Source organism: Acipenser ruthenus, chromosome 2 (genome assembly GCF_902713425.1).
Source record: "Acipenser ruthenus chromosome 2, fAciRut3.2 maternal haplotype, whole genome shotgun sequence".
Taxonomy (NCBI): domain Eukaryota; kingdom Metazoa; phylum Chordata; class Actinopteri; order Acipenseriformes; family Acipenseridae; genus Acipenser; species Acipenser ruthenus.
In genome coordinates this window covers 95,547,662-95,574,518 of record NC_081190.1, presented here as the reverse complement: position 1 = coordinate 95,574,518, position 26,857 = coordinate 95,547,662, and the positions used below count along the sequence as shown (strand labels likewise).

Here is a 26,857-nt window from a genome sequence, read left to right as displayed (position 1 = left end):
TCTGCGAGCAAAGGGACCAAGCTCGTTTGGATGTGAGCTAAAGTTCTGCAGGTCCTTTTCCATTTTTTTCAGGGCCGAGTTTGTGTTCACAATGCAGTTTGCAAGTGCACTTGGTTTGTTGATATGGTAACCACTCTGTGGGGTTCAGGGGGTGAGAGCCAGGGCTCCGCTCTGCCTATCTGCTTGTCAATCAATCTCCACTTCCTGTTTAAACCACAGACACAACTTCCTTCTTTGTTTAGTGTTTTGTTTTTTGGTCTCCGACCGCAAGACTGCCTAAGCACTTGGCTACTTGATTCTACGAATTGATTTTCTAATATAGATAACCTGCCATCTTACCCGTCTTCCTCGGACTCTGACTGAAAAATATTTGACACACTCTCTGAAGCTTTATGCTGGATCCTGCTCAACTGTATTCCTTTTCCACTCCACCTTCTCGATGACTTTTTTCTCATCTCTCCGCAGTAGATTCCTATGTCCACTCATCACCACCTGACATTTCTACAGAACACCAGTCCATAGCTAGCATGCCTAGAGTGGGGCTGCCCTCTCCGCTGGGACCACCAGAGGTTTTCCCCTAATAGAGTGCGTTTTTTCCTCTCCACTGAGGGGATGGCTTACACGTAGCCTCTTTCACTAACCCTTTCTCTCTTGTCGTCGTTTGTTTATTCTTATCTATATGTTATGCATCTGCACGCAGTCTTATTTGTCCTCACGGAGCAGGTTTTTCTGCAGGGAGCCACACTCTATTCTTTTGCAGTTTGTGCACTCAAACCTGAGGCTCTATTGCTTTCCACTTTTCTTTTTCTGTTCCAGGTACATGGAGGTCTGTGCCTCACCTTTACCAAGGGCAGCTCTCAGAGAGACAGGGAATCTTCTTTCTGTGTTTTTCTTTCCAGGCTTCAATGATGCCAGGGCCTTTCTGTCCTCTGAGGGTGCCGCTGCACCCGGTCCAGGTTTCTCCCCAGGACTTTTCAGCCAGACGGGCTGCACGGCAAAGTGGCTGTCGCCGCTTGGCTGATAAAACCCGATCCGCCCGTCTTGCAGATGCTACTGTGCCTTAACAATAAGGATTGATTGGGCTTCTAGCCAACTAGATCAGTTGCGCGTTGCTGGGTGAAAAAAAAGTCTTGGAACCACATGACAGTTTTCCCGGGATGTCTGGTAACCCTAATGTAGTTCCCCAAGACATTTTGTTTTTTGCTCTACTTGTTTCCTCAGAATATAAACAAAACTACATGCAAAATTTTTACTTCCTAGTCAGGTTACCTGTATAGTTTGTTTCCTATGTGCAAAAGGACAGAGTCCAGCAGTTGTTCACACTGACATATTAGCTAGTGAACCAGACTTGTGCGTTTCCTAAACGGACCCAGGCCACCTCTTTAGCTGGAGTCAGTACAGTTCATTTCCCAAGCAGACTTTGAACAGGTACAGTATGGACACTGAATATGACTTTATATTTCTGCTCGTTCATTATCAAGGTACTGTACACACAAATCCAAATCCCAAAGAACAACTGTCAAACAGTAGCATTAATTCCAATTAAATTACGGTTTAAATCTGTATCATTTGTAAAAGAAATGTGTACAAAGCAATAGTGAATGTACAAGGCCAGCAAACAAACTGATTGTGCTTTGTGTTCAAGCATACAATACTTTTTAGACAAACTGCAGTGGCATGTTGTTGTGTTATTTTTATTACATGTGCAAGCTGTTTTGTCTGAATGTAGGGGTTATTTGAGGATTATGCCCTTTATGTCTGAAGTAAATCTACCTTAAAATAAATAAGTATCATTAAACGAAGGCAAGTATCACTGCTGTTGTTTCAAGGGAACAGAATAAGATATTCTTAGGCTGTGGAGTGCTATAAACACCCCATGCTGAGTCTTAAAAATGGAATAGAAGGTTTATAAGTCGTGTGCACTGTGGCAAAACCTACAGTACGCAGCTTGATTGTTTTCTTGAAGAGTGGAAAGGGAGGAATAATTTTGACAACAAATGCCACACAAAGTACAATCTAAAGAGCTCAGGAATCAGACATTTTCTTAAAAAAACCAAAAAAAAACAGCTTTTAAAAAATGTTCTATCCTGAGTGCATTGGCTTATATTTCCTTAACTCATACAGTAAAATAGGCAATACTCATAAATAGAGAAATCTATTTTTTTGTCATCTCGACACACAATTTATATAGATCTTTTAAGAAACAGCCTACACTTTGCATCTTGGGTCTATATTTAGTGCAGAGTTGTGCCATAATGCGTCAAAGCAAACAGCATTGGGTTTAATGTTCAGTAATCTGTCTTTTTTGTATTATCTTTAGCGTTTTCTTGTCATACTCTTCACAGCCTCTTAAAGATAAGGGGTTGTAGCAATGCTTGGAGTACATGCCAGGATTTGACACTGTTTTTGTTTTTTATCCCCAGGCAACATGACTACTGCGACATCACCTATCCTGATGAAATGGGACCCAAAGAATTTAGAGATAAGAACTCTTACTGTAGAACGGCTTCTGGAGCCATTGGTCACACAGGTAAGAATATAATACTGTATACAGTGTCAGTTTTGCATTACTCTGTCCTGCTTTGAACAGTTGGGATGACAAAGTATATTACTAAATTGTCATTGTGGGCCTGTTTGTGTCCAAAGATGCTGTTGTCCATCTCTCGATATTATCCTCCATAAGGTTTTAAAGTATTTATATATTTATACTACAGTGTTACAGGGCTTACAGTTTGGCCCATCTAAGCTTGTCTGGTTCCTATCAGCTAAAAACATTGTCAAATTGGGTCTTAAAGGATCTGTCTCAACAACATGACTTGGTAGCCCAGTCCATACACCCACCACTCTCTGATTGTCAGTATAGTGGCTTCATGCCAACTAAATCTCCATGGGTGTATACGTTAGAGGAAAGAGGTCCCAGCCTTGGCAAACACGAGTACAGAATTATTATTATTATTATTATTATTATTATTATTATTATTATTATTATTAATATATTTTTTAGCAGATGCCCTTATCCAGGGCGACATACAATTGTTACAAGATATCACATTATTTTTACATACAATTACCCATTTATACAGTTGGGTTTTTACTAGAGCAATCTAGGTAAAGTACCTTGCTCAAGGGTACAGCAGCAGTGTCCCCCACCTGGGACCGAACCCACGATCATCCGGTCAAGAGTCCAGAGCATGGAGTCTAAGGCATGGACAATATTTGTACTGTATTCACAACCTTTGAAGCAATGTGCAAAGACAGAGAATAGGCATGTTTGTTTGTTGTCATCATGCTGGCTGAGTAACTAACAGTACTGAAAGAGTACTTTCAGTAATGATACAGTGGATAGCGACCATGGGCAGCTCCTTCAGTGCATGAGAGAAGTGAAATCTGATTCACTCACCTATACATAGACTAACACTGGTAATGAAGAGGTTTTTATAGTTTTATGTTGCAAAATAAGGTTTCTGTAGTTCATACAGTAGTGCTATTACTATAATGCAACATAGTCAGCATTACTGGACGTGGTTGTGCATTTTAGAAATCATTCTCTACTCAATATTCTTGTTCAAAGTTTTAATATATAAATGCAATGGAGACATATAGCCTATAGCACTTTTGAATTTCGCTTCAGTGTAAGAGCCTATATTCATAAATAGGCCACGATCTGGGGCCAGAAAATATTCTTAGAAAATGAGTTTTGTTGCAATGGTCTGGGGTCTTAAGTTTTCTATACATGTTTGGATAGTCAATATTATGCCTGAGCTTGTGTCAAAAGTTCTGCTTCAGATTTGTGCCAGTTTTTTGTCACAATGAGGTTAAAGTATGCATGGTAGGGTGAAAAAGTGCCTTTTTGGTGCCTCCTGCTATGTTTGGTCTCCACTAGCTTGGTGGCGTGATTGACATGTATACTGAATACAAATCCTGTAATTTTCAAGTCAGTAGTCCCACTAGACACAATTCTATAGAAATGTGAAAAATGCAGTTTTGCTAAAAACGATTAATTATGTCATTTTACAGTTACATAACTCAGCTAGTATTTAAGCTATTTGGCTAAAACTTGGTACATGGAAACTACATCACAAATACTCTGTGGATGCAATTATTGTACCCATCACTTTCCTGCAGACTGAAGAGGGCGCCACTGCAACTGCCCCAGGAGCCAGTCAGGGCAAATTTTATTATCTTTCAGGGATGGTGCCTCAGCCAGTAATTAGGGGTGTGTGAGTACATAATATGAATAAATTAAATAACTGATGTGCAGTGCAGGTTATGGATGGCCTGCAGGCTCATGTTGGTGCACAAAAATTAAATATTTTTATTTTTAACAATTAGTGCAAAGCAACAAAACATAAAAAACAAAATAGAACGATAAACAAAATGAACACGGGGAGAGGACTAAGATAATTTTACACTTCATCTTTAGGGGTATATCCCATTATATATAACATGGCCCACTGAAAACTAGTAGCAACATAAAACAGTCCCCACAGAGGGATAACAACAGGATCTGAACAAATAAATCACACATTGTTTTGAAAGTTAATTATTACCATAGGTGTAAAGAGGAGACAAAAAAACATTTAAAATGCTCCTAAAGATAATGACTTACATAACATTCCTTCCTAAAGTTATAACTGCGATTCGAAAGAAAAATATCGAATTTGGATTTTCTTATTTTAAAGTATTGACTCTCTCTCTCTCTCTCTCTCTCTCTCTCTCTATATATATATATATATATAAGGAAATAAATTAGGAGTGTTAATACCTTACAATGACTAGTTATTTTAACAACCCTATATATACTTATTTAAATAAGTAGTCAAACTCCCATCTGTTATTATTATTATTATTATTATTATTCATTTCTTAGCAGACGCCCTTATCCAGGGCGACTTACAATTGTTACAAGATATCACATTATACATTATTTCACATTATACAGTTATCACATTATTTTTACATACAATTGCCCATTTATACAGTTGGGTTTTTACTGGAGCAATCTAGGTAAAGTACCTTGCTCAAGGGTACAACAGCAGTGTCCCCCACTGGGGATTGAACCCACAACCCTCCGGTCAAGAGTCCAGTGCCCTAACCACTACTCCACACTGCTGCCCGCTGCTGCTGTTTGGAAGAAAGCAACAAAAAGTACCTGAAAATACCTGTATGTTGTCTAAATACACACATGTTGTTTGAATGTCTGAACATTTTACTATTTTAAGATTATTTGATATGTTTGTAATATTGTTGTCAGCAGTGGAAACCGGATGAATAATGACAAAACCCTCAGCATATGAACTCCCAATATCAATCAGATATTTTACAATTCCAATTTGTCAATTTTTTTAAAAGAACCATGGAATAAATCATTTTTTGTAATTGCTTAACATTTTTTGTATGTATCCTTGTTCCATGAACTATTGCCCTTTTATAGAAGTTGCTCATTTCTGATGCCAGATGCTTCAAGTAAATATGATTCTCGTGGTGAAGGAAACCTTGATTTAAGCCTGTGACAGGGTGGATGAGTGGTGACGTCAGGCCAGTTGCAGGAACAAAAATAAACAAAGGCAGTACTGCAGGGCAAAATGACGTAGCATGCACCGTTTATTTGAATAATACAAAAATAAATAAAAGGTTTCAACAAAAACAAACTTGTTCACAGAGCGAAAATAAAAAGGTAAACAAAAACAAGTCTCAAACACAAAACAAAACAAAATACAGGTCAGGCTGGGCAATTGCTGTCACTGTTCCTGTATTACTATTACTATTTGTCTCTCGCTCCTCGCTCGCTCTTGTTCCTCCTCTGAACACCCACCCCGAGTGCAGTGAGCTGCAGGCTTTTATTCAGATGGCCACCTCCCGATTAGCAACAATTACACAACTAATTAAACTCGGGAGATGGTCACCTTCTGCACAAGGTTTTTAAAATTACTGTGGATGGGGCTTCCCATCCACGCTATTAAGCAATACAAAAATAAACCCTCGGCTACGCCGTCAATACATTTTAAAATAAATACAAATAAACAATAACAAAACCTGTGGTGCTTCACCGTCATATAAATACACTTACAATAATAAATAAATCATAATACAAAACAATAAATTGCACCGGGGCGGAGGGGGAGACCCTGTTCTAAAAATAAACAAACAAATCAATGTACAGGGCACCTCGCCCTTTTACATATCCCCCTCCTTGTGCGAAGCACACATGGCCCTACGGCCACCTTTCCCCTCAGTCTCATAGTCCCGGAAGAGGGGAAAGCAAAATGTTTCTGGGGGTGGCCATGGTGGAATGTCCTCCACCCCCCACTTCTTCGTGGCTAGCAGCTCTCTCCTCCCTCCTTCCGCGAAAGTGCGGCTGGGGGAGCTGGTCTCCTGACCCCAGGCGAAGCAGGACCCTTGGCGACCCCAGGCGAAGCAGGACAGACAGGAACCCTAGGAGAAGCAAAAGACACAGCAGCTCCAGGCGAAGCGGAACCTTCAGCAACCCCAGGCGATGCGGAGCAGCAGGCAGCCCCAGGCGATCCGGAGCAGCAGGCAGCCCCAGGCGATCCAAATGTGGTATCCCTGAGCGGAGCGGGCGTGACCTCCCTGAGCGTTGCAAGGCAGGCATCCTTGGGCAGTGCAAGGCAGGCATCCCCAGTCGATGGCGAACTGGCATTCCCAGGCGATGGCGAACTGGCATCCTCAGGCAATGCACGACAGGGCAGTGGCAGTCCCTTGGGAGGCGACGGCGGCAGCGGACCCTTGGGAGGCGACTGCAAGAGGGGAGCAAGGATCAGCGGTGGTGCTTGGGTTGGCCCTCTTCTCAGCCACTGCGACCCGGCGATTTTCCCCCTTGCTCTGCTCAGCAGCCTATGCAAGGGCGGCTGCGGACCGCCAGCATTTTGTCCCCGTCCGTCCTGTCTTGAAGAGAGAGGCAGCTCCTGCTCCTCTCTCTCAGGTGGTGGTGGTGGGACCAGCAGGCACTCTTCCTCTGCTGGTGGAGGTGGGAGCGACAAGCAGTCCTCCCATGGCGGTGGAGGTGTAACCAGCAGGTACTCACTCTGCTGGTGGAGGTAGGAGCGGCACGTAGTCCTCCCACGGAGGAGGAGGCGGAATCAGCAGGTATTCTCCCTCTGCAGTCTGCAGCTCTTCCTCCTCATCCTCTTTCTTCCTCACCCCACACGAAATACTAAAAAAACTGCAGTACCCTCTTCTGCCTGCGCCCAGGAGGCGCTGTTGATACCATGCAGGACACCACGTGTGACAGGGAGGACGAGTGGTGACGTCAGGCCAGTTGCAGGAACAAAAACAAACAAAGGCAGTACTGTAGTTTCAAAAAGACATGGCGTGCACCGTTTATTTAAATAATACAAAAATAAATTAAAGGTTTTAACAAAAACAAACTTGCTCACAGAGCGAAAAATATAAAGGTAAACAAAAACAAGTCTTGAACACAAAACAAAACAAAATACAGGTCAAGCTGGGCAATTGCTGTCACTGTTCCTGTATTACTATTACTATTTCTCGCTCGCTCTCGTTCCTCCTTTTAAACCCACACCCGAGTGCAGACAGCTGCAGGCTTTTATTCAGGTGACCATCTCCCAATTAGCAACAATTACACAACTAATTAAACTCGGGAGATGGTCACCTTCTGCACAAGGTTTTTAAAATTACTGTGGATGGGGCTTCCCATCCACGCTATTAAACAATACAAAAATAAACCCTCGGCTACGCCGTCAATACATTTTAAAATAAATACAAATAAACAATAACAAAACCTGTGGCGCTTCACCGTCATATAAATACACTTACAATAATAAATAAATCATAATACAAAACAATAAATTGCACAGGGGTGGAGGGGGAGATCCTGTTCTAAAAATAAACAAACAAATCAATATACAGGGCACCTCGTCCTGTTACAGAGCCCAAAAGCAAAACACTTTTCTTTTGTTCTCGGATAACCTTTCAGCATTTCGTCAACAAAACATTTGCTGTGAGACATACCTTCTTTATATGCCAGTGTCATTAATTTAGGAATATTCTGATACATACAAAACTTTGAAAAAATGTGTTCAGGTATTCCTTGTGTTCCATGAAACAATTTCAGCAGCATTCCGTTATTTCCTTCAAGTGGAAATGTACTATAACACCAAATTGGACCCCAGTTTTTAACACATTTAGAGGCATGAAATAGAATATGCACATTATAGCTCATATGACATTTTCCATATAGTGCTTCAAAAAATATGATACATTTTTTAAAGCATATATCAACAGAATTTATTTCATTGTGAGAAATTGAGTCTTTGAGCAGTATATATGTTCCATGTACTAAAAGAACAAGGTGTTTCAAGCACTTAATACCCTTTAAGCAAGGTATTGCATAAAACAACAGAAAATGTTTGTATTCTGATGCTTTCCAGTAATATGAATTGATCGCGGCGCTCTTGTTAAATTGGCCTCAGAATGCTGTGGGATTTCCTGCAAGATTCCTTTACAGTAATCCTGCAGGACTTTTTTGTAAGGGCCCTGGACCCCAAGTAAAAAATAAAAAAAGATAATATAAATATGCTTTACGCACGGGATGCCACCTCTGCAGTGAAGTCAACTCTTAAAACGCACGCACGGTGTAATTATGCCCCTGAAACGAAAATAATTTTATGTTGCAACAAAGCTGGAAACTATATTAATCCTTTGAAAGAAGCAGTAACGCAGGCATATCTCTATCGTGAATATAGGTTGTCAAAAAGCACTCTGTTTTTTGGCTTGTGGCAAAGCAAAATTGATTAATGATGAACTTTTCATGTCAACTTTTCATGTCGGGTTGATTTGGAATAAAAACTCAGTTTGGGATTCTTGCATGTTGCATTAAGACTTTGAAATGATTCATGGCAGATTGATTTTGAATAAAAGTTCAGCTTCAATTTGTGATTTGTGCATTTTTTTGTACTGCATTTTAATTCTTCAACAAATAGGATAAAGCAAAGGCAGAATACTGCATACATGAGAAGATCAGGTACATGTCATTCTACTTTTATTCACAATCTCATCTCATTAACTTACTCCAACAGTTTATCCTTCATTTTGATTGTCCTTTCACTATAAAGAACCCCTCGATATAACAAACAAAAGGCTTGGACCTCAACAGGTTCGTTATAGTGAGGGTGTACTGTACTGTTGACTGACTATTTCCTAAATGTCAGTTAGACTTTAAAGCACGATTTTGTCTCCAGATCGAGCTTTGTCCTTGTGAATTTTATAATAGATAGGCCTAAGTATTTTAAGTATAATCAGTTTAGTGCAGTTACTGTAGTTTACTTATTATAAGATTAATTATTTTCGATCTCCACATACAGGTTTGAAATGTCCAGATCCTGAGATCATTTATCTTGTGATCTCAAGATAACACATTTTTGTTTTATTTGTTACCCTTGTCCTTAATGAGCCACTGTACCTGTTTGATTGTTAGATAACCACAGTAGAAGAGTGCATATTTAATGTGCAAAGGGGTTGATACAGTGATGCTTGTAAAACTCATAGACCCTTAATAGTAATTCCAAGCTTTGACATCAGCAAACCTTATAGTGTTCCAACATTATGTAAATTAGCTTGCTTCATGTCAGGGCAGCAGTGTGGAGTAGTGGTTAGGGCTCTGGACTCTTGACCGGAGGGTTGTGGGTTCAATCCCAGGTAGAGGACACTGCTGCTGTACCCTTGAGCAAGGTACTTTACCTAGATTGCTCCAGTAAAAAAAAAAAAAAAAAAAAAAAAAAAAAAACCTGTATAAATGGGTAATTGTATGGAAAAATAATGTGTAAAAATAATGTAATTGTATATAACAATAATGTGATATCTTGTAACTATTGTAGGTCGCTCTGGATAAGGGCGTCTGCTAAGAAATTAATAATAATAAAAAATAAAATAAAATGAGTTTTTAAACGCCATTCAATAGGCAATCAAATGTTTAATCTTGATCAGTGTTAAAAAGAATTGCTAGCAAAAGGCTTTGATCACCGAAGTAGGCCTACCTTTTCAAGTCTTAAGAAGATAATCCTTTTGAAAGGTACCCAAAAGTCATTATCTGCATTCATACATAGTAAGTACTGTAGGCACTAACACTAGGACACCAAAGTGCACATACAATAAACCTGGGGTGTATTACAATTTATAGTATTGGACATTTATAGTAGTATTGATAGTTATGCTATCTTGTTGTAATGTCAATGTGCCTACTGTTGCTTATGGCAGTTACACAGCCTGTCATTTATTACAGAGTGAAATGAAAATCATACTGCAGCTGGTCTCTTTGTACTGTAGCTCCCTGTGAACACTGGCTGCTACAGCAGACTGGCGATGTCTCAGGTGATTGCTGTGTCTGGCCATTTCAGATGATCCTTAGCTTCAGGTGACACCTGTCACACATCAAAGCCTTTTCTTGGCAGATGCTGTTTTATTTGCTGGAGTTTAGGTCTAGACAGTTTTTAACACACTAATGTGAGGTTTTTCCAGACACTTGTTTTTCCTGACATGGGGCCCGATTCAATTCACTTTTAGCTGAAGAAAATATAATTCATGAAATAAACACAACAACTGTGGATCCGGTTTTATTGTGATTCAATTAACACAGAATCAATGGCATACAAATGTATCTGTTTATTGCATGTACTGTATTTATATTTTCCTTAAATCCTTTCTATTTGTAAACATGTATACTTAATGCACCTGTTCACTCATTGATTGTGCCAGGATAACAAAGAAGCACAGTCTAGGATGTATCTCATGCAATGAAAACATGGCATAGATATTATAGACTAGTTCACAGTCAAGCACAATATATCAGATATAGTCCAAGTATGGGTATATGTACATCTTTAGGCACATTATGGTCCTTGATGTTCCACTACAACCTCCCAAGCAGAACTGAAAAGTTTGAAATTGGGTTAATATTCAATGAAATACTATAATTTGTCTACATATAAATTATCTCTATTGATTTGTAGAGTGTTCATGTGTGCAGACAGATTTAGCAGTTTTATTTTGTGCAATATTGTTTCACGGATTTGGAAAATATGCTCACAGGGTTAAGGAAAAAAGTATAAAGAAGTAGACAACTACAATGAAATGTGTCTGAGATCTGAAGTGATTATCTCTAATAATTTAAATGACTTTTTTGCTGAATACTGCATCTTTAATGTTCTGTCAGAGAAAGTGACTGTATCTGAATGCAAATAGACACAAAGGTCTTGGAAAGGTCATGTGGTTTTGTGCTTTTTTCATGTTCTGATTTAAAGTACAGTTACTCCTATTCAAGGTGAGAAAATGAGAAAGAAAAAAACCCTGTAAGGTGTGTATTTAAGCAAGCTTTGTAGGCATCAGAATAACTGTCATTTAAATTGCTGCGTAGCTCATATCAATAACAAATTCACTCTGATATCTAAATACACACATTAAGGTTATTATTCACTGGCCTTAGTGTACAATAGTCAATGTCACTCAAGTCTCACCCACAGTTGCAAACAACCATTTTTCTGAGCCTGACATTCATTTAGTAGTTTAGCATTCAGCATGCTATTTGACATTAAAAGCCAGGTTTTACTTCCATTTACCAAAGGCCGTATTCAGCTCAAATTGACTGTGTGGATGTACAATGGACTCACAGAAACCCACTGTTGAACAGGAATGAAGGAAGGTCATATTGGATGGCTGTAGTATTATTATTTGGTGTTGACTCCCCTTCGATGTAGTGCCGTAGCAGAACCTCCAAAATAGTAGCTGCTCTAGGGGACTGGATGTAAAATGCCTAATTCACTTAGCTATTATTATCCGTGTATTGTGTTTCTGCTAACCTGAGGGTTTGCAGCCATATCTTAATAGAATCACTGCCTGTAACACACAGAGGTTGAGGTACTAGATGTGATTCAAATTATGTGAAGATATTTTGGGCTCTTCAAAGATAGGACATCTTAATTTGTTGTTCTAATAGGATGTAATTACTGAACATATGTTGATAAATTGCACCTGTTATTCTAAATAGTCTTTTGCAACATCACATCACATTTTCTAATAGCACAGTCTTTTTTTTTTTGCAAAACAAATGACAGGGCGTGAGTTACAGTACTTCACGGAAAATGGTTTGTAAATGACTGCTGTGCACTTAGAAAATTATAATTCATATAATTGTTGTGTTTCTGTCTCAGCAATTATGATTAATTTGTTTGTTATTAATCAGACCTTGGGGTATTAAAACTACTGTGTTTTTTGTTGTTATTATTATTATTATTATTATTATTATTATTATTATTATTATTATTATCCACTGAGTTTGTCTTTTGAACAAATAAAAAAAATAAAAAAAAATATATATTTTTTTTTTACACAGAGGTGCTCCTGGATAACATTTCTTATTAGCCTTAGCCTGAGTCAGATGAAATTTTGAGAACAACTAGTTCATAAAACATTTTTTTTGTTCATTAAAAAAAAACTTTATTAAACAAGAAAACGTATTCATAACATGTTGTATAGCGAAAACATTTATAATCCCTCCCCTCGAAAATGATTGTTGTTTTTGGAGCAAAAGAACTCAAACCAGTATGCTTGATAGAAGGTCATCGGTTAGCCATAGATCCCTATTTTTCTGTATGTATGTGTGTTTCTGGATGTAGTGCTGTTTTTTCTTTAATGTGTATATAGTTTGGTAATTTTTTTTTGTTTGCTTTGTATTTCAACTCCGTATTTTGATATACAGTACGTTTGTACAGTTACACTTTCTATTATTACATTGTTATGTTGGTTAATTAAGTTCGCTTTAACTGAAAAACGTTTGGTGAAAATACAGATGTAATACCATTACTACAAAAAGCAACGTAAATGCTTTGAATTGAATGTACCGTAGAGTGTTTTGAGCTTGAGAGTGTTTTGAAAGTACGTAGTGTGTTGTTTTGAACGTACACTAAAAATAATCCCCAGAGTGTTTTATTTTTTTTGCGTGAGTGTTTTGAATGTTTTTTCTTAATGGAAACCGTGCATGCAGAAATAAATATATTAATTGACATTAATGATTTTTTTTTTAATTGACAATTTATATGCAGGAATAAATACATTCTTCAATGATATCTGCATTTAGGCTTCGGTAAATCTTAAGATTGACCAGATTCTGACTTTTGCCGTAACATTTAAAACAAATTCAACCTTGTTTAAGGGACTATTTTTTCTCCAAGGCGGAAGGATATATAATAAAATTGTTTGTTTTTTTGAAAAAATAAATAAATACTTGTTTGGTTAAATAAAATGTATAAATAATAATTGTCTGTTTTATGAGCATGACAACACACTCCAGGGCTTGTGCGTTGCGTTGCATTAACATACGGCTTTGTTGGTTGAACAACTACATGTTAATGCAACACAACGCACACCCTGTCGTGTGTTATCCCATAATACGCTAAAAAATAACAATTAAAAAGAAGAAAAAAAACTGCATTGTGAATTCTCTGAGATATAGGGCAAAATTCTGCATTTATTTAGAAATAATATTTTAGGAAAGAGTGACTCAATATTTAATACACAGAGGAGTCCCACATTACAGTGGGACCCCAAATTAAAGTTATTAACCTTATACAAGGAGAAACGTCAGTGTATTTTACAAGCTTTTAATTCATCAAGCCTGTGTTTACATAATTAGCATTTTTGGTCTTCTCGTGAATTTACCCTATAATTAAGGCTTCTGTTTTTCGGTTTTTATTAATTGTATTTTTCAGTATTTTTTTTTAGCTATTTTCAAGTTTTATGTAAATCGTTTTTTTTTCCTGGCTTTTGTTTTTGATATACTGTATGAAATTGTGTTTTTGGTTATTTTCCAAAATGCTTGAGCGTTTTTTTTCTGTCAAAATATGTATAGTAGTAACTCGACAGTACTTGCACACTTAAGTTGTACCATGGTCATGGGCACATTCTTCTGCAGTTTTTGTGTGTAGTCATTTTTGTACATTTCGCCAAAATTCTGTTTTAAATCCTCCGTATTTTAACTGTAATACAGCTTTAAATACCGCTAACAAACCGCCATTCCTGATTGTAATCTCGCTTTAAATCTCGCAAGCGGAGTCTCCAATAGAAATGTAGGAATGTGCTGTCACTCTGTAGTTGGGGCGGATTTAAAGTATTCAGAACGAATCAATCAGTGCCTTTACATGAGCAATATTCCGATATTTTTCGGAAAACTAATTCCGATATCAAAAGTCTTGTAAACACAGTTTTCGAAAAATGTATCGGAATATTCCGAAAGTCAGTTTTCGGGAAAACAGCACCTAGAAATTTCCAATTAAATTCCGAAAACTAACAAAATGTATATCATGTAAACACACTTTTCGGAAAACTTATTCCGATAGCGTACTGCACATGTGCAAACTTTGACCTTCATTCCTGCACGTGGTTTTCGAAAACAGAGAAAATAATAATAATCTGTAGTCAGTCTGCATGCATCCATTTGTCTAGTTAGGGATAAAGTAATACATTTGTTAAAGTCCGTATGTATTTGTTAATAGCCCATACTGAAGCAGCAAATGTTTTCCAGTTTTAAAATGAGGTAAGAATTTTAAATAATGTCTGCAAAAGAAACTGGTAATATAGAACAGGAAGAGCTGTTGGAAAGGTTGATTGCACATTTTGGGGAATCTGAATAGAGGTATAGGATAGTGATCTTTGAATTTAAGATCTGACATTTCGATAAAGCACTTGAGTTATTGAATTGGTCTCCTTTCTGTCGCAGAAATGTCCGATCTGTTCAAATCGTAATTAGGCTACTACAGTACTTTGCATGAGAAAATATCCTGCGTTTCCCAAAAACTTCAATCCATGTATACAGTTGAATTCTATTTAGATTTTTTCTATCGTTAATCATATAAAATAAGAAAAATGTTTTCTGATTCAGTTTTCAGTTGTGTGCAATGCTGTTCTGGCCTATTGTCAGAGAAAATATGGTAACCAGACCACTTGATTGTGAATAGCATATTATGATTTTATTAACCAAACAAATCAATTTAATAAACTACAGTATAACGGTATGTTTTTGTATTACAGTAGTCCGAAATCTCTGACAGAAAATCTCTGGAACTAAAAAAGCCAATTAACAATGTTTTTGTTTAAATAAAAATAGCATATTTGTGAACTGAATTGCATAGCAGTTTGAGGTACAGTATTCAAACTGGAAAAAACAAAACAAAAGCTGCAGTATAATATTCAGACAATTCTCAGCAAATATTGACTGGGAAAGGTTAAATCTCCTGAAAGCATGGTATTTTTTTGTAAACCTTACATTAACCTATTATTTACTCCCTACATATTCTCTTGGCCTTTTGCAAGTTACTCAAAGTACAGCCAAAGCTCCCAGTACTGGGTATTTTTAAAGGTAATTATGTTTCTTCATAGCTTTGTGCTGATGTCATTTGACATGAACGTCCATGCTGTTTCAATTCGTTTTTGCTGCAGCATACTTCAGTGTTCCCTAGCAACCTCATTTACCAGCTGTACCTGGCTCTATCGACCCCTGGGTAGTATTCCCACATGTGGAGTATGTTCAGAAAACATACAGTATGACAACAGATTTGAGTGATGATGATCTCCTGCTGAAGACACAGAAACTTTTACTTTGCCGCTATTTTTTTTATATACTTTAAAAATATACTTTAAATGCTCAAGATACAAATATTTTTAAAGTACAACTAGCATGTATTTTGTAATAGTATTTCATATTTGTTTTCTTTTTAAAAGTCCTTTTGTCAGACCCAACTCTGCCTTTCTTACAGCCTGCCCGATACTGCACTTCTGTAGCAGATCTGTCACTGTGTATCAGTTCCTTTGGCATCCTTCCTTCCATTGAAATTCGTCTTGGTGCTTTATCTCTGCCATCTTTTACTCACATGTGTTTTGGTCTTGCTCAAATCTGCAACCCCTATTCCATATACCCACTTTGTTCTGTAGGCCTGCTGTCATCTGTTGGTTTGGTTGGCAGTTGTGATTCTGGCTCCGCTCTTCAGTGTTATGCAACAACCAATAACACCGTGTAACAAATTATTATTTTTTTTTGGTTCCTGGGTAGTAAGTGTTATTTCCTAATTGCTTATGTCTCAAAAGTATAGAAAATGGCTATTATTCCCCACAAACTTTGCTTTTGTGACCAGGACAGTGATATTTTGAAATTTACCTATTTTCCAGAACATTCCAGATAGATTCAGTGCTGAGTAAACTTGGAGTAACTTCTAGAACTTTCTAGAACTTTCCAGAAAGTTTCCAGTAATATAAATAGTAGTATAAATACAGGCCTTAAGCCCACCAGTTCAGTTTAGTTCCAGCTGCCTAAGTGGATACATATCTGCATTTTTCTGAGATGGCATCAAGGTCATAGGAGACTTCAAAATGGTGGCATTCCTGATTGGTCTCCAAGGCAGTTTTACCAAGTTTCCCTGCTATCTTTGCCTCTGGGACAGCAGGGACACCAAGGCGCACTACCACAGGCGGGACTGGCCACAGCGGACCGAGTTCTCTGTGGGGAGGAACAACGTCAAGTGGTAGCCACTGGTGGACCCCCGGAAGGTGCTGATGCCACCACTGCACATCAAATTGGGCCTTATGAAACAATTTGTCAGAGCTCTAGATAAGGAGTCGGCAGCCTTCAAGCTGTCTGAGGCAAAGGTCAAAGCCGGTGTCTTCGTCGGACCACAGATAAAGAAGATCCTGGAGTGCAATGAATTCCCCAAGAAGCTCACTAGTAAGGAGAAAGCGGCTTGGAACAGCTTTGTCGCAGTGGTTCAGAGCTTCCTGGGCAATCACAAGGCCGAAAACTATGTGGAGCTGGTTGAGACTGGTGAAGAACTACGGCACAATGGGCTGTAGGATGTCCCTCAAAGTCCATATCCTTGATGCTCATCTTAATAAATTCAAGGAGAACGTGGGAGCGTACTCGGAGGAGCAAGGCGAGCGCTTCCACCAGGATATACTGGACTTTGAACGCCGCTACCAAGGACAGTATAACGAGAACATGATTTGTAGTCATTTTTGTATTACTTTAGTATAAATACATGTTAATTTGGATTCATATGTTGTTTTTTTCTGACTTTATGTGAACGAAAAGACACAAATTCGCCTGTTTTCTCATTGGAAATAGGTAAATTTCAAAATATCACTGTCCTGGTCACAAAAGCAAAGTTTGTGGGGAATAATAGCCATTTTCTATACTTTTGAGGCATAAGCAATTAGGAAATAACACTTACTACCCAGGAACAAAAATTGTGTTACTATCACACTAAGGCAGGTGTTCATTTCTGTTTCCTGGGATGTAAACTGTCACGCACGACCCCTCCCTCTCTTACTCTCAGCACATCTCTACTCTGGCATGCTCCTGTCACTTCTACCTCAGCAACATATGCAGAATTCACCCTTTTTTCACCTACACGCAGCTCCTAGTTCAGGCCCTGGTACTGACCCGCCTTGACTACTGCAACTCCTTTCTGGCCGGCCTCCGTGCCTCTGCTGTCCGTCCGCTCCAGCTCACCGAAAACTTTGCTGTCTGCATTGTCTTTTCCTTTTCTTGTTTCTCCCACGCTGCACTGCTGCTCTGCTCCCTCCACTGGCTCTCTATCGCTGCTCGCATCCAATTAAAAACTCTTGTACTCGTCTATCGCTGTCTCGACCTTTCTGCTCCCTCCTATCTCTAGACTTATTTCTCCCTACAACCCCTTTCACTCCCTCCGCTTCTCCGCCACCGGCAGATTAGCTGTACCCCGCTTCGCTCCCCCGCTTCCAGAGCCCGCTCCTTTTCCACCCTTGCCCCTCAGTGGTGGAACGACCTACCCACGGATATCAGGACTGCTCAGTCCCTGACCACCTTCCAGCACCTTCTCAAGACACACCTGTTCACACAACATCTGTAAACCTCATAACTCTAAACTATACTGTACTATATGGCACCCAGTTCCAGTACTTGCATCATTTTATACTTGCACTGAACTGCTCCATACTTTGCCGTATTCTACTACTGCTCTTAATTCTAACTATTTTCAGTATCTTGTACTTGATTTTACTCTTAAATGTATTCATATTCACATTTTTTATAATTGCTCTTACTTGAAGTCGTTCTTATCCATTTATCATACTTACTACATTCTCTTAATGGAATTTACTCTTATAAGCAAACATTTTTACTATAAGTTTAACTGCTCTTAGTCGAATCCACTCTTAAATGTAATTATTTACTGTATTCTTTTTTTATTTTTTTATTACTTTTTTTTTTAAATTTAGTCGTTGCCAATTAGTTTTTTTTTTTTATTATTTTCTCCCCAATTTGAAATGCCCAGTTATTTTTTAGGCTCAGCTCACCGCTACCACCCCTGCGCTGACTCGGGAGGGATGAAGATGAACACACGCTGTCCTCCGAAGCGTGTGCCGTCAGCCGCCCGCTTCTTTACACACTGCGAACTCACCGTGCAGCCGCCTCAGAGCTACAGCGTCGGAGGACAACGCAGCTCTGGGCAGCTTACAGGCAAGCCCGCAGGCGCCCGGCCAGACTACAGGGGTCGCTGGTGTGCGGTGAGCCGAGGACACCCTGGCCGACCTAACCCTCCCTCTCCCCAGGCGACGCTCGGCCAATTGAGCGCCGCCTCCTGGAAGCTCCCGTCCACGGTCAGCTGTGGAATAGCCTGGACTCGAACTTGTGACGTCTAGGCTATAGAGCGCATCCTGCACTCTAGCGAGTGCTTTTACTGGATGCGCCACTCGGGAGCCCATTTACTGTATTCTTTATTTCGCTCTTATTTGAAATGGTCTTACTTTCTACTGATTTTCCTGTACTTTATAACTGCTCTTATCTGTAATGTGATATTTTGTAATGTGATACTTTGTATTGTAATATTTTGTAACAGCTGTAAGTCACCCTGGATAAGAGTGTCTGCTAAGAAAGAAAGAAAGAAAGAAAGAAAGAAAGAAATAAATAATAAACTGATTTCAAATGACTGAAATGCACAATCACAGCAAGCAACAATGCACATTATAACAACTGAAATCCTCAAATTAAATTTTACTACCCATCAGTCCGATGTCATAAAGGAAATCCCCGATTCCTTTTAAAGATGATGCCATTCAGCAACCATGCTGGGTCATGCAGCAACTGTCATCTTTGATTCTTGCTGAGCTCCAAGTATTGATTGCTTGCGAAACATTCCTATACAGCCATTTCTCAGGGGAATGCTGTCTGACAGAGAGACTTCCTGCCCAGTTGTGACCTCCACTTTCTCACTTACTCCGTGTCTTTCTCTGTTTTTTGGAGAAAGCATTTTTTTCTGTCCCCCAGGGTCCCCTCCAGCTGGGAGCACAGATTAATGTCAATGAGCCTAATATGTCCGGACATTTATTATTGATGTACAGTCGTCTCACAACATAAAACAAGAATTCAAGCTTGCGTTCCGTTTTTTAAACTTTAAAATGTGTATCCCTTTCATCTTAAAATCATTGAAATCAAATAAACATAATTGTTAACTTTAAAGGGAAAACAACCTGCTGTCATGAACTGTCCTGCTTACAGTATGTTATAATAGACCTCCAAAACATCCGCACAGCATTCCTAACAAACATCATATTTTGTATATAGTCTACAACCAACGTTAAAACACACTGCCTACAGTATATGTAGTGAGATTTTCAGTATTTCACTGCTATAATATTAATTTCATTGTTTTGTCATTGTTTTTTCACCCTCTTGATAACCTAATCCAGACATTACCACAATCAACTTCACCAGTTTTAGTCGTTTACATGCTGAACAGCGAAGAACCGAAACTTCTCATACTATGAAAAGCAAATCTACGGATCATTATGTAAAAATCCTTTTTAAACAAAAATATTTGTCTATCTGACAAACTGAGATAATTTTGCTTAGTTCTTCCACTTAAAAAATGTACTATTACTTTTTACATAAAAAAGCTAAAAGTTTATTTTAAAATTTGTGTAAATTATAGCTTTTACTGTTAGCATCTTAGATTCCTGCAATTTAATGCATGCACTTTGTGATAATTGTAGGTATATGCATTCACTAAGTATATAATTTACCATAGCTAAATACATTGAATTCATATATTTCTTTATAATGATTTTAAAATACTGGAGTTATAGTGGTTAAAGTGCTGTCGCTGGGAGTGCAGGAGGAGTCACACAGTTTGGACGGTGCCAGTTCATGTCTGAGCTGTGCAAAGAGGCCGAACTTTGCTGCGGACTCCAAAGGGGACGTCACATTGGCTCTGATGCTTCCGGGGTGGGGGATGGGATACCGGCAAGGATTCCTTCTCCTCATCACGCAACAGCGAACCCTGGCCAGACACCAAGCACATTCAGAGTGGGTAAAAAGCAGGGCTGATCTCTGTTCTCCAGGATCGGTAGCCCACCCACCTCTGCTCTGGATTGCTTGGCATAAAAGCGAATCTGGCTTTAGGCATGTGAGATCAGAGGACACTCACACGCCCTCAGAATGTCTGTGCTGTGTGGGTGCTCGCTGCGGTGAGGAGAAAAAACATAATTGGACATTACAAATTGGGGGAAAAACCAATTAAAAAATAATAATTGGTCACTCTAAATGTATATAAAAAATAAAAATAAAAATACTGGAGTTTTTGCTGCCTATGCGCTGTTACAGCAGTTACAAGAAACCAACAATAATCTAGAATAGTTTCTTTCTCAGTCATGTTTCTTTATGGGAGCTGTCCAGTAAAAGTGAACAGTGCCACATTGTTTTAATTTCCCTTGACATTACACTGTACTATACCAACCACCCTGAGCAGCTCATCTGGTAAAGGAGCAGCTGCATGGTGTGCTAGGTTGAGTCACACTGTCAGGGGAGTGCAGGTTCAAGTCCTGGCTGTGTGAGGTTACCAATTTTCAGTTATTTAAACACACATCCACCAAAATCCTAAAAAAAACAATTTTCAGGGATTCATGATCATGTGTATTACTGTAATTATTCAATCATAAGCTCTATGATTTAATCACCAAGCATCCATTTCTTATTCTCCATCACAGTGGGGAAAAGAAAAAGAAAAAAAAAACAGATACAACAGTGCGGGTCAACTCCTATGTGTTAAGAAAATGTGAAGAAAGTTGCTTTTTGAGGCAATGTTTCATTGTTTTGTATTATTTTATTACTTCCCCCAATAGAACAAACAGTACAAGTACTGACAGAGACAATAACCCTCACATTTCATTACTCTGTAGATTGATAGTGACAGCAGCCTGTTCTTATAGTATCATCTCCTCTGTGATAACAGAAAACTGTTGTTTTAAAATAAGCCAGCAATTACCAATACATTGTCACTATGAACGGCTTAATTACAGAACAGAAGATTTAACAGTATTATAATATAACTCTCCCCCCCAGCTTGAATCTCACGAATGCTTTAAAGTACTAATTACTACCAAACCAAACCAGTGCCTGGGGCAAGATATTAACAATAAGGTTTTGGGATTTAATATTAAAACCAATGTGTGTTACTGTGCCTTTATATTAATAAATGAGAATGAAATGTACCATCTATTGCAGGGGTGGCCAAGCTTCCTGACCCTAGGAGCCGCATACCTTTTCATATGGCCGAGAGCCACAAGACAGAGACACAAACAATGCTAATATTTCTATACTAGCACTGTTTTAAACATTTATTAAATTCTCTCACATTATAACAGAATCTTGCACTTACTCTGTGCAGTAGTTGTTATCGCTTGATGGCATCAACATACACAAGAACAAGGGATAGAACACTGCAGAGCCTTACAGTTTCAGTGTATTTTTTTATTATACAGTTTATGTTTGTGTTTTTCCATTATTTCTGTTAATACTGTATGTATTACATACTTTAAATAAAATATAATCTGTTATATTGAAGCAAAATACGGTAACTGCCCTGGTTTCAACAAAAAAAAAAAAAACACATAACAAAGACACATTTTTGTAAGGATTCTTTTTGACAAGCTCTTCCCTCTTTGCTCAGTTTTAAAAAAACAAACAAAAAAAACCCCAGTTTTTTTTGTATGACTGCTACATGTCTGAAATACCTTTGAAAGCTTTGTGGATAGCAAATGCACTTTATTTATTTCAAAAGGGATTACATGTCTGCTCATGACGAGACTTAAGATACATAAATATAATATTAATTTTAGACCTTCAATATAAAATTTAAACATGGATTTTCTAGTCTCACGCTAACACTCCAATTTTATACAAAGATGAATTAATTTGAATAAGGACGTTGGCCACGAGCGATATTCCATGCCATACCACACCTGCTTGAGTTGTTGCATCAGCTCGCCTTGTAGTGTAAGCGGATGAGACACAGGTTTACCAATGTTTTCAGTGAAAGCAAGCTCTTCCTCCCATTCTGACTTAAAGCTTTGGTTTTCATCATCATACTTTTGTATATAACTCGTGGAGGGTTTACTCAATGCCATTGTCTTCACTAAACGAACGAGCATTTTATTCAAAATTATGAAATTGACTTTCAACTGCACAACAGGTGTTCTGAAAATCTGTGCAACCTAGAAGTCTGAGCTATTACGGATGTGTGATTCATTTTTTCCATTTCACTGGGAGCCACACTTGAACTGTGCCTAACATCATTAACAACTTTTGTTTAAACTGAAATAAGGGCTTCACTGAAATTGTATTTATGTATTTTGGAATTAAAAATTAATTAATTAATTGACACATACAGTCAACAGTAATACTGTTTTATGCCATGCTGTGAACTATCAGGTGGGGTTTGGAAGCTATGTGGGTTGTATTAATTGACGCTGTGAACAGGATAGCTTATGGGTGACGCCAAACCAGGAAGGGCAGAAACACAGTATGGTGAGGTCATGCGCTGGTGCGCAGATTTATTAGAAAGTAAATAATTAAACAAAACACTTATACACAAAACAAACGGCACGTTTGCCAAAATAAACAGACAAACCAAACAGTGAACAAACCCCAAACAAGTATTGTGCTGGTCCTTCCAACACGAGTAGCAACTGTTATTTCTTTTAAATATATTTTTCCTCTCTCTTTCTCCCGTTCTCCACTGCGAACACACCAACCCCGAGTGAGTGATTCGTGCCAAGACAGCTGTGCCGGGATTCAGTTGCTAATCATTCAATCTGGCCCCGACACAGTCTGCACGTGAACTAATTGTGCATTACCCGTGCCCAAATACAAATATACATTTTACATCACCCGTGCTACATAACTCAGACTATACCAAATAACCCAAACTACATCCAGGGGCGGAGGTACCCCGTCACACATGCATATAAAGTATGGTGATCTTGTGATCCCATAAAAAAAAATTTATTCAGTAAATGTTCCTGTTTGAGATTTTAAAATAAGCCTCTTGTCGTCCCCGGAGCAAGGCAGTCTTGAAGCCGTTTGTAAGATGAAAAGAGAATACAGCTATGCAGATGTAGTGTTGTATTAAAATAATAATAATAATAATACTGTTTTTGAGTCTGTGTTATAAATCAAAATGCCACTGTAAAAGCTTTCCCTGTGGGATGTGTCTGACTTAATATATAGTTCAGTCTACAAACATGAGATAGCACTTATTAGGTATTTTACTGTACATGGGCTGTTGTATGCACAACAATATTCAATTTGTACCAGATTTGCTACATCATGCACTGTTCATTCTCCAAATCTTATCTGTTCCCCATCTAAACTGCATGGTGCTAATTCCCGTGTCCTGACAATTCTATACTTTAGCAAGCATTTTTTTTTTTAAATGGTACAGTATACTGTATGGTTAACAAGGTTAAAGAAAGCTGTCTGTTTGCATGCATTACTTTTAGGTCATATTTTGTTTCTAACCTGTGAATGTTATGAAAGAGACATTTTTTTAATCTAGTTAATTTAAAAAAAAAAAAAAAAACAACAAAGCTGCACTTGCAAGAATACAAGCAGAAGCATATTAAATACTGCAATCCTGAAAGACCAATTTAAAAAAAAGGCACATCTGGGCCCCATACTGGGAGTTTGAGACCCCTGCACAACACAGTGACCTTCCTTCCCTGCTGCCCATTTCACTCAGCACTGCCTCCTTAAGTCTTGCTGCCTGCTGCTGTCTCCTGAATCGCGCTAATTTAGTGACCCCCAGCTGGAGTCGGGAACGTCCAATGTATACACGTTTATACATTTTAAAAAATGTATTTTAATTACTGCAGCCAACAGAAAAAACAAGTCAAAAATTATTGTACCAGGTTAATCTTTTTAAAGTTGTGATGATTTATACAGCACCTTTTTCTCTTAAACCATCAGATGTTTTCATTGTCACTGGCAACTCCCTGGCTGCAGATTTTACTGTTTTGTGCCACTTGTTCTTTGAGTTTTGTACAAAGCCCCCGTAGACCGTACTGTTTTGCACATGAATAAACCAAGACATTCAATCAGAACTTCCGTTCTGCCCAATCACCAGTGCCGAAAGCTGAGCCAACATTTTCTGTGGCTGAATTAAAACCATTGTGCAGTGCAGTTAAAATATAATATATTTAGTTTTGTGTGCCTTTGGGGTCTTTTTATGTTAGACAGTATTCTTTTCACACTAACTTTTAACTGTCTGTCAAGTGATGTTTTTTTTGTGCAGACCTGTATACAGTACAGGTCCAGGAAAGATAACCACTCCAACACTATAGCAGTTAACTAATATAGTATACTACAGTAATGTGTTTAATTAGCAATCCCAATGTAGCCTACAAAGTTGCTTAGTGCTGAAATGTGTGGTTTCATTATTTAATTTACTTGCAACAAGGTGGAATTTCTGTTCTGAGGACCATATAAAGGTGACCACCGGGCATGCACTTGTGGTAAATTCTTCGCCCCAAAAGAGTTAAAAACAGATGAGAAAAATGTTATGGAAATTCATAAAGTGTTCCTTTGAATGGATCATTAAAAAGACACAAGTACCGTAGTTAAATGTGTTGGTCCCATGTTAGTCCAATGTAGAATTCAGTAATCTGCAAGGATAGGTCCATCAGGTCAGAAATGTAGAGTAATTGTGAGTGCTTTTCTATTTACAACATCTCTTTTTCATTTTCTGAAAAGATAATTATTTTTTGGGCAGCATACACATACTTTCCAATCAAAGGAAAGTAAATATATTGCAATTAATTTTGTTAAATGCATACAGGCATTTAAGAGTTTACTAACAAACAGATTCAGTAAGAACTTCAAGAACTATGTTGAGTTTTCTGAGGACTGTACTTAGATTGTAGAGCTTTAAAGGGATGTGTATGTACTGTAACATTCGCTAGGACTGTGCCGGGCTGTAATCAGTGCTGTCACTATGTTAGTCTTGATTATCAGTAAACACTTCAAAAGGTTTTTGTTTTTTGTTTTTTTTTTACATTGTATTTATTTTAAAAATAGCCTAGTAAACTTGTACATTTACTTTTTTGTTTGTTTATAGGTGTTGGGTGTTTTGTAGGTGTTGGGAATTTCCACATTTAACATTTTAATGGTAACTGTCCAGAACCTAAGGAATGTACTGTCAAACCAATAATTAAAGGGAACATTTATTTGTACTGAAGTAACCAGAATTTACATCTCTTTACATAGTTTGGTAGGCCTGAATAAAGCAGCTAACACAGAATTTCTAAAGAATAATTAAATACCAGTTATTTGCCATCATTGCCATCCTTCTGTGGTCCATTGGTCCTTTGCACTATGCCCCCCATAGAAAATGCATTAAAGACCAATTCAAATTCTTAATCACCCCTAGTCTTAAGGACACAAATCAGAGCAAATCAAATGTTCAGGAACAGATGTTCATCATAGAGCAGAAAGCTCATCTAGTTGCAGGTGTTATTTGGTATTCACTGTATTGACCCATGTTGACAACACAGTACAAAGTTGAAGACCAACAACTTGTGTTTTATATTTCCCAAACATGGAACGTGCTACTTAGCTGATAGCATCTTGGTGTCTGTTTTGCAAATGTAAGAAAAATAACAGCTGCATTCATGGGAACCTTGCAGGCTTTAGTTGCAGTGATTTGTAATTACAGCATAAGGCACAGCTTTGTTTCTGTATTGACTGTATAAAGACATGGTTTTAATGGTTTCAGGCTATAACTTCCTTAACAAACCATGATGCCATTCTCCTAGGGAATGGGTTTAAAATATGTATGAGTAAGCAAAGAAAAAACCAACAAAAAACATTTCTTAGTCCTTTTGGTAAAACTACCGTGTTTGATTTGGGAAAATCATAGGTTGTCGCAACTGACGGTCATTGCACACAGTGGCACCAAGTGCAGAGTCTTAACCTCTCAATCCAGGAGAAGGTTGGTCTGTCTGGTTCAAAGTACAGAAGTATTGAAAGAGTAATGCATTGAACACTTCATTACTAATTTGTATGCATTCTGTATTATCTCTGTATTACTACAGGGGCTACAGATACCTCAGTTTTAATGCAATTTAATGTAATCTACTAGTAGCAAACAAGTCTGGTACACATAGTACATGATTGTATGTTCTGTATTATAGTGATGTTAAGCGCATGTGCCTACAGTATGTGCAGCAAAATTAGATTATGATTGGAAATAATAATTATTATTATTATTTATTTCTTAGCAGACGCCCTTATCCAGGGCAACTTACAATCGTAAGCAAATACATTTCAAGTGTTACAATACAAGTAATACAATAAGAGCAAGAAATACAATAACTTTTGTTTAAGCAAAGTACAAGTGTGACAAACCAAAATTCAATAATACAGCAGATAAGTGATAGTTACATCAGGATATGATTAAATAGTGATAGTTACATCAGGATGTGATTAAATACAAAGTACTACAGGTTAAACACTTGGCAGATTACA

The 26,857-nt window shown here is 38.1% G+C and overlaps 1 protein-coding gene across 2 annotated transcripts in view; it reads left to right on the top strand.

The window, feature by feature from the left end:
• The window catches only part of LOC117409054 (catenin alpha-2), a 520,292-nt gene that overhangs the window by 16,687 nt on the left and 476,748 nt on the right, over window positions 1–26,857 (top strand). For both annotated transcript variants that reach the window (XM_034014606.3, XM_034014607.3), the window contains exon 2: window positions 2,424–2,530. In XM_034014606.3, coding sequence (XP_033870497.1) covers window positions 2,429–2,530 — 102 coding nt within the window. In that variant the 5' untranslated portion in view covers window positions 2,424–2,428. The remainder of the gene's footprint in view (window positions 1–2,423; window positions 2,531–26,857) is intronic.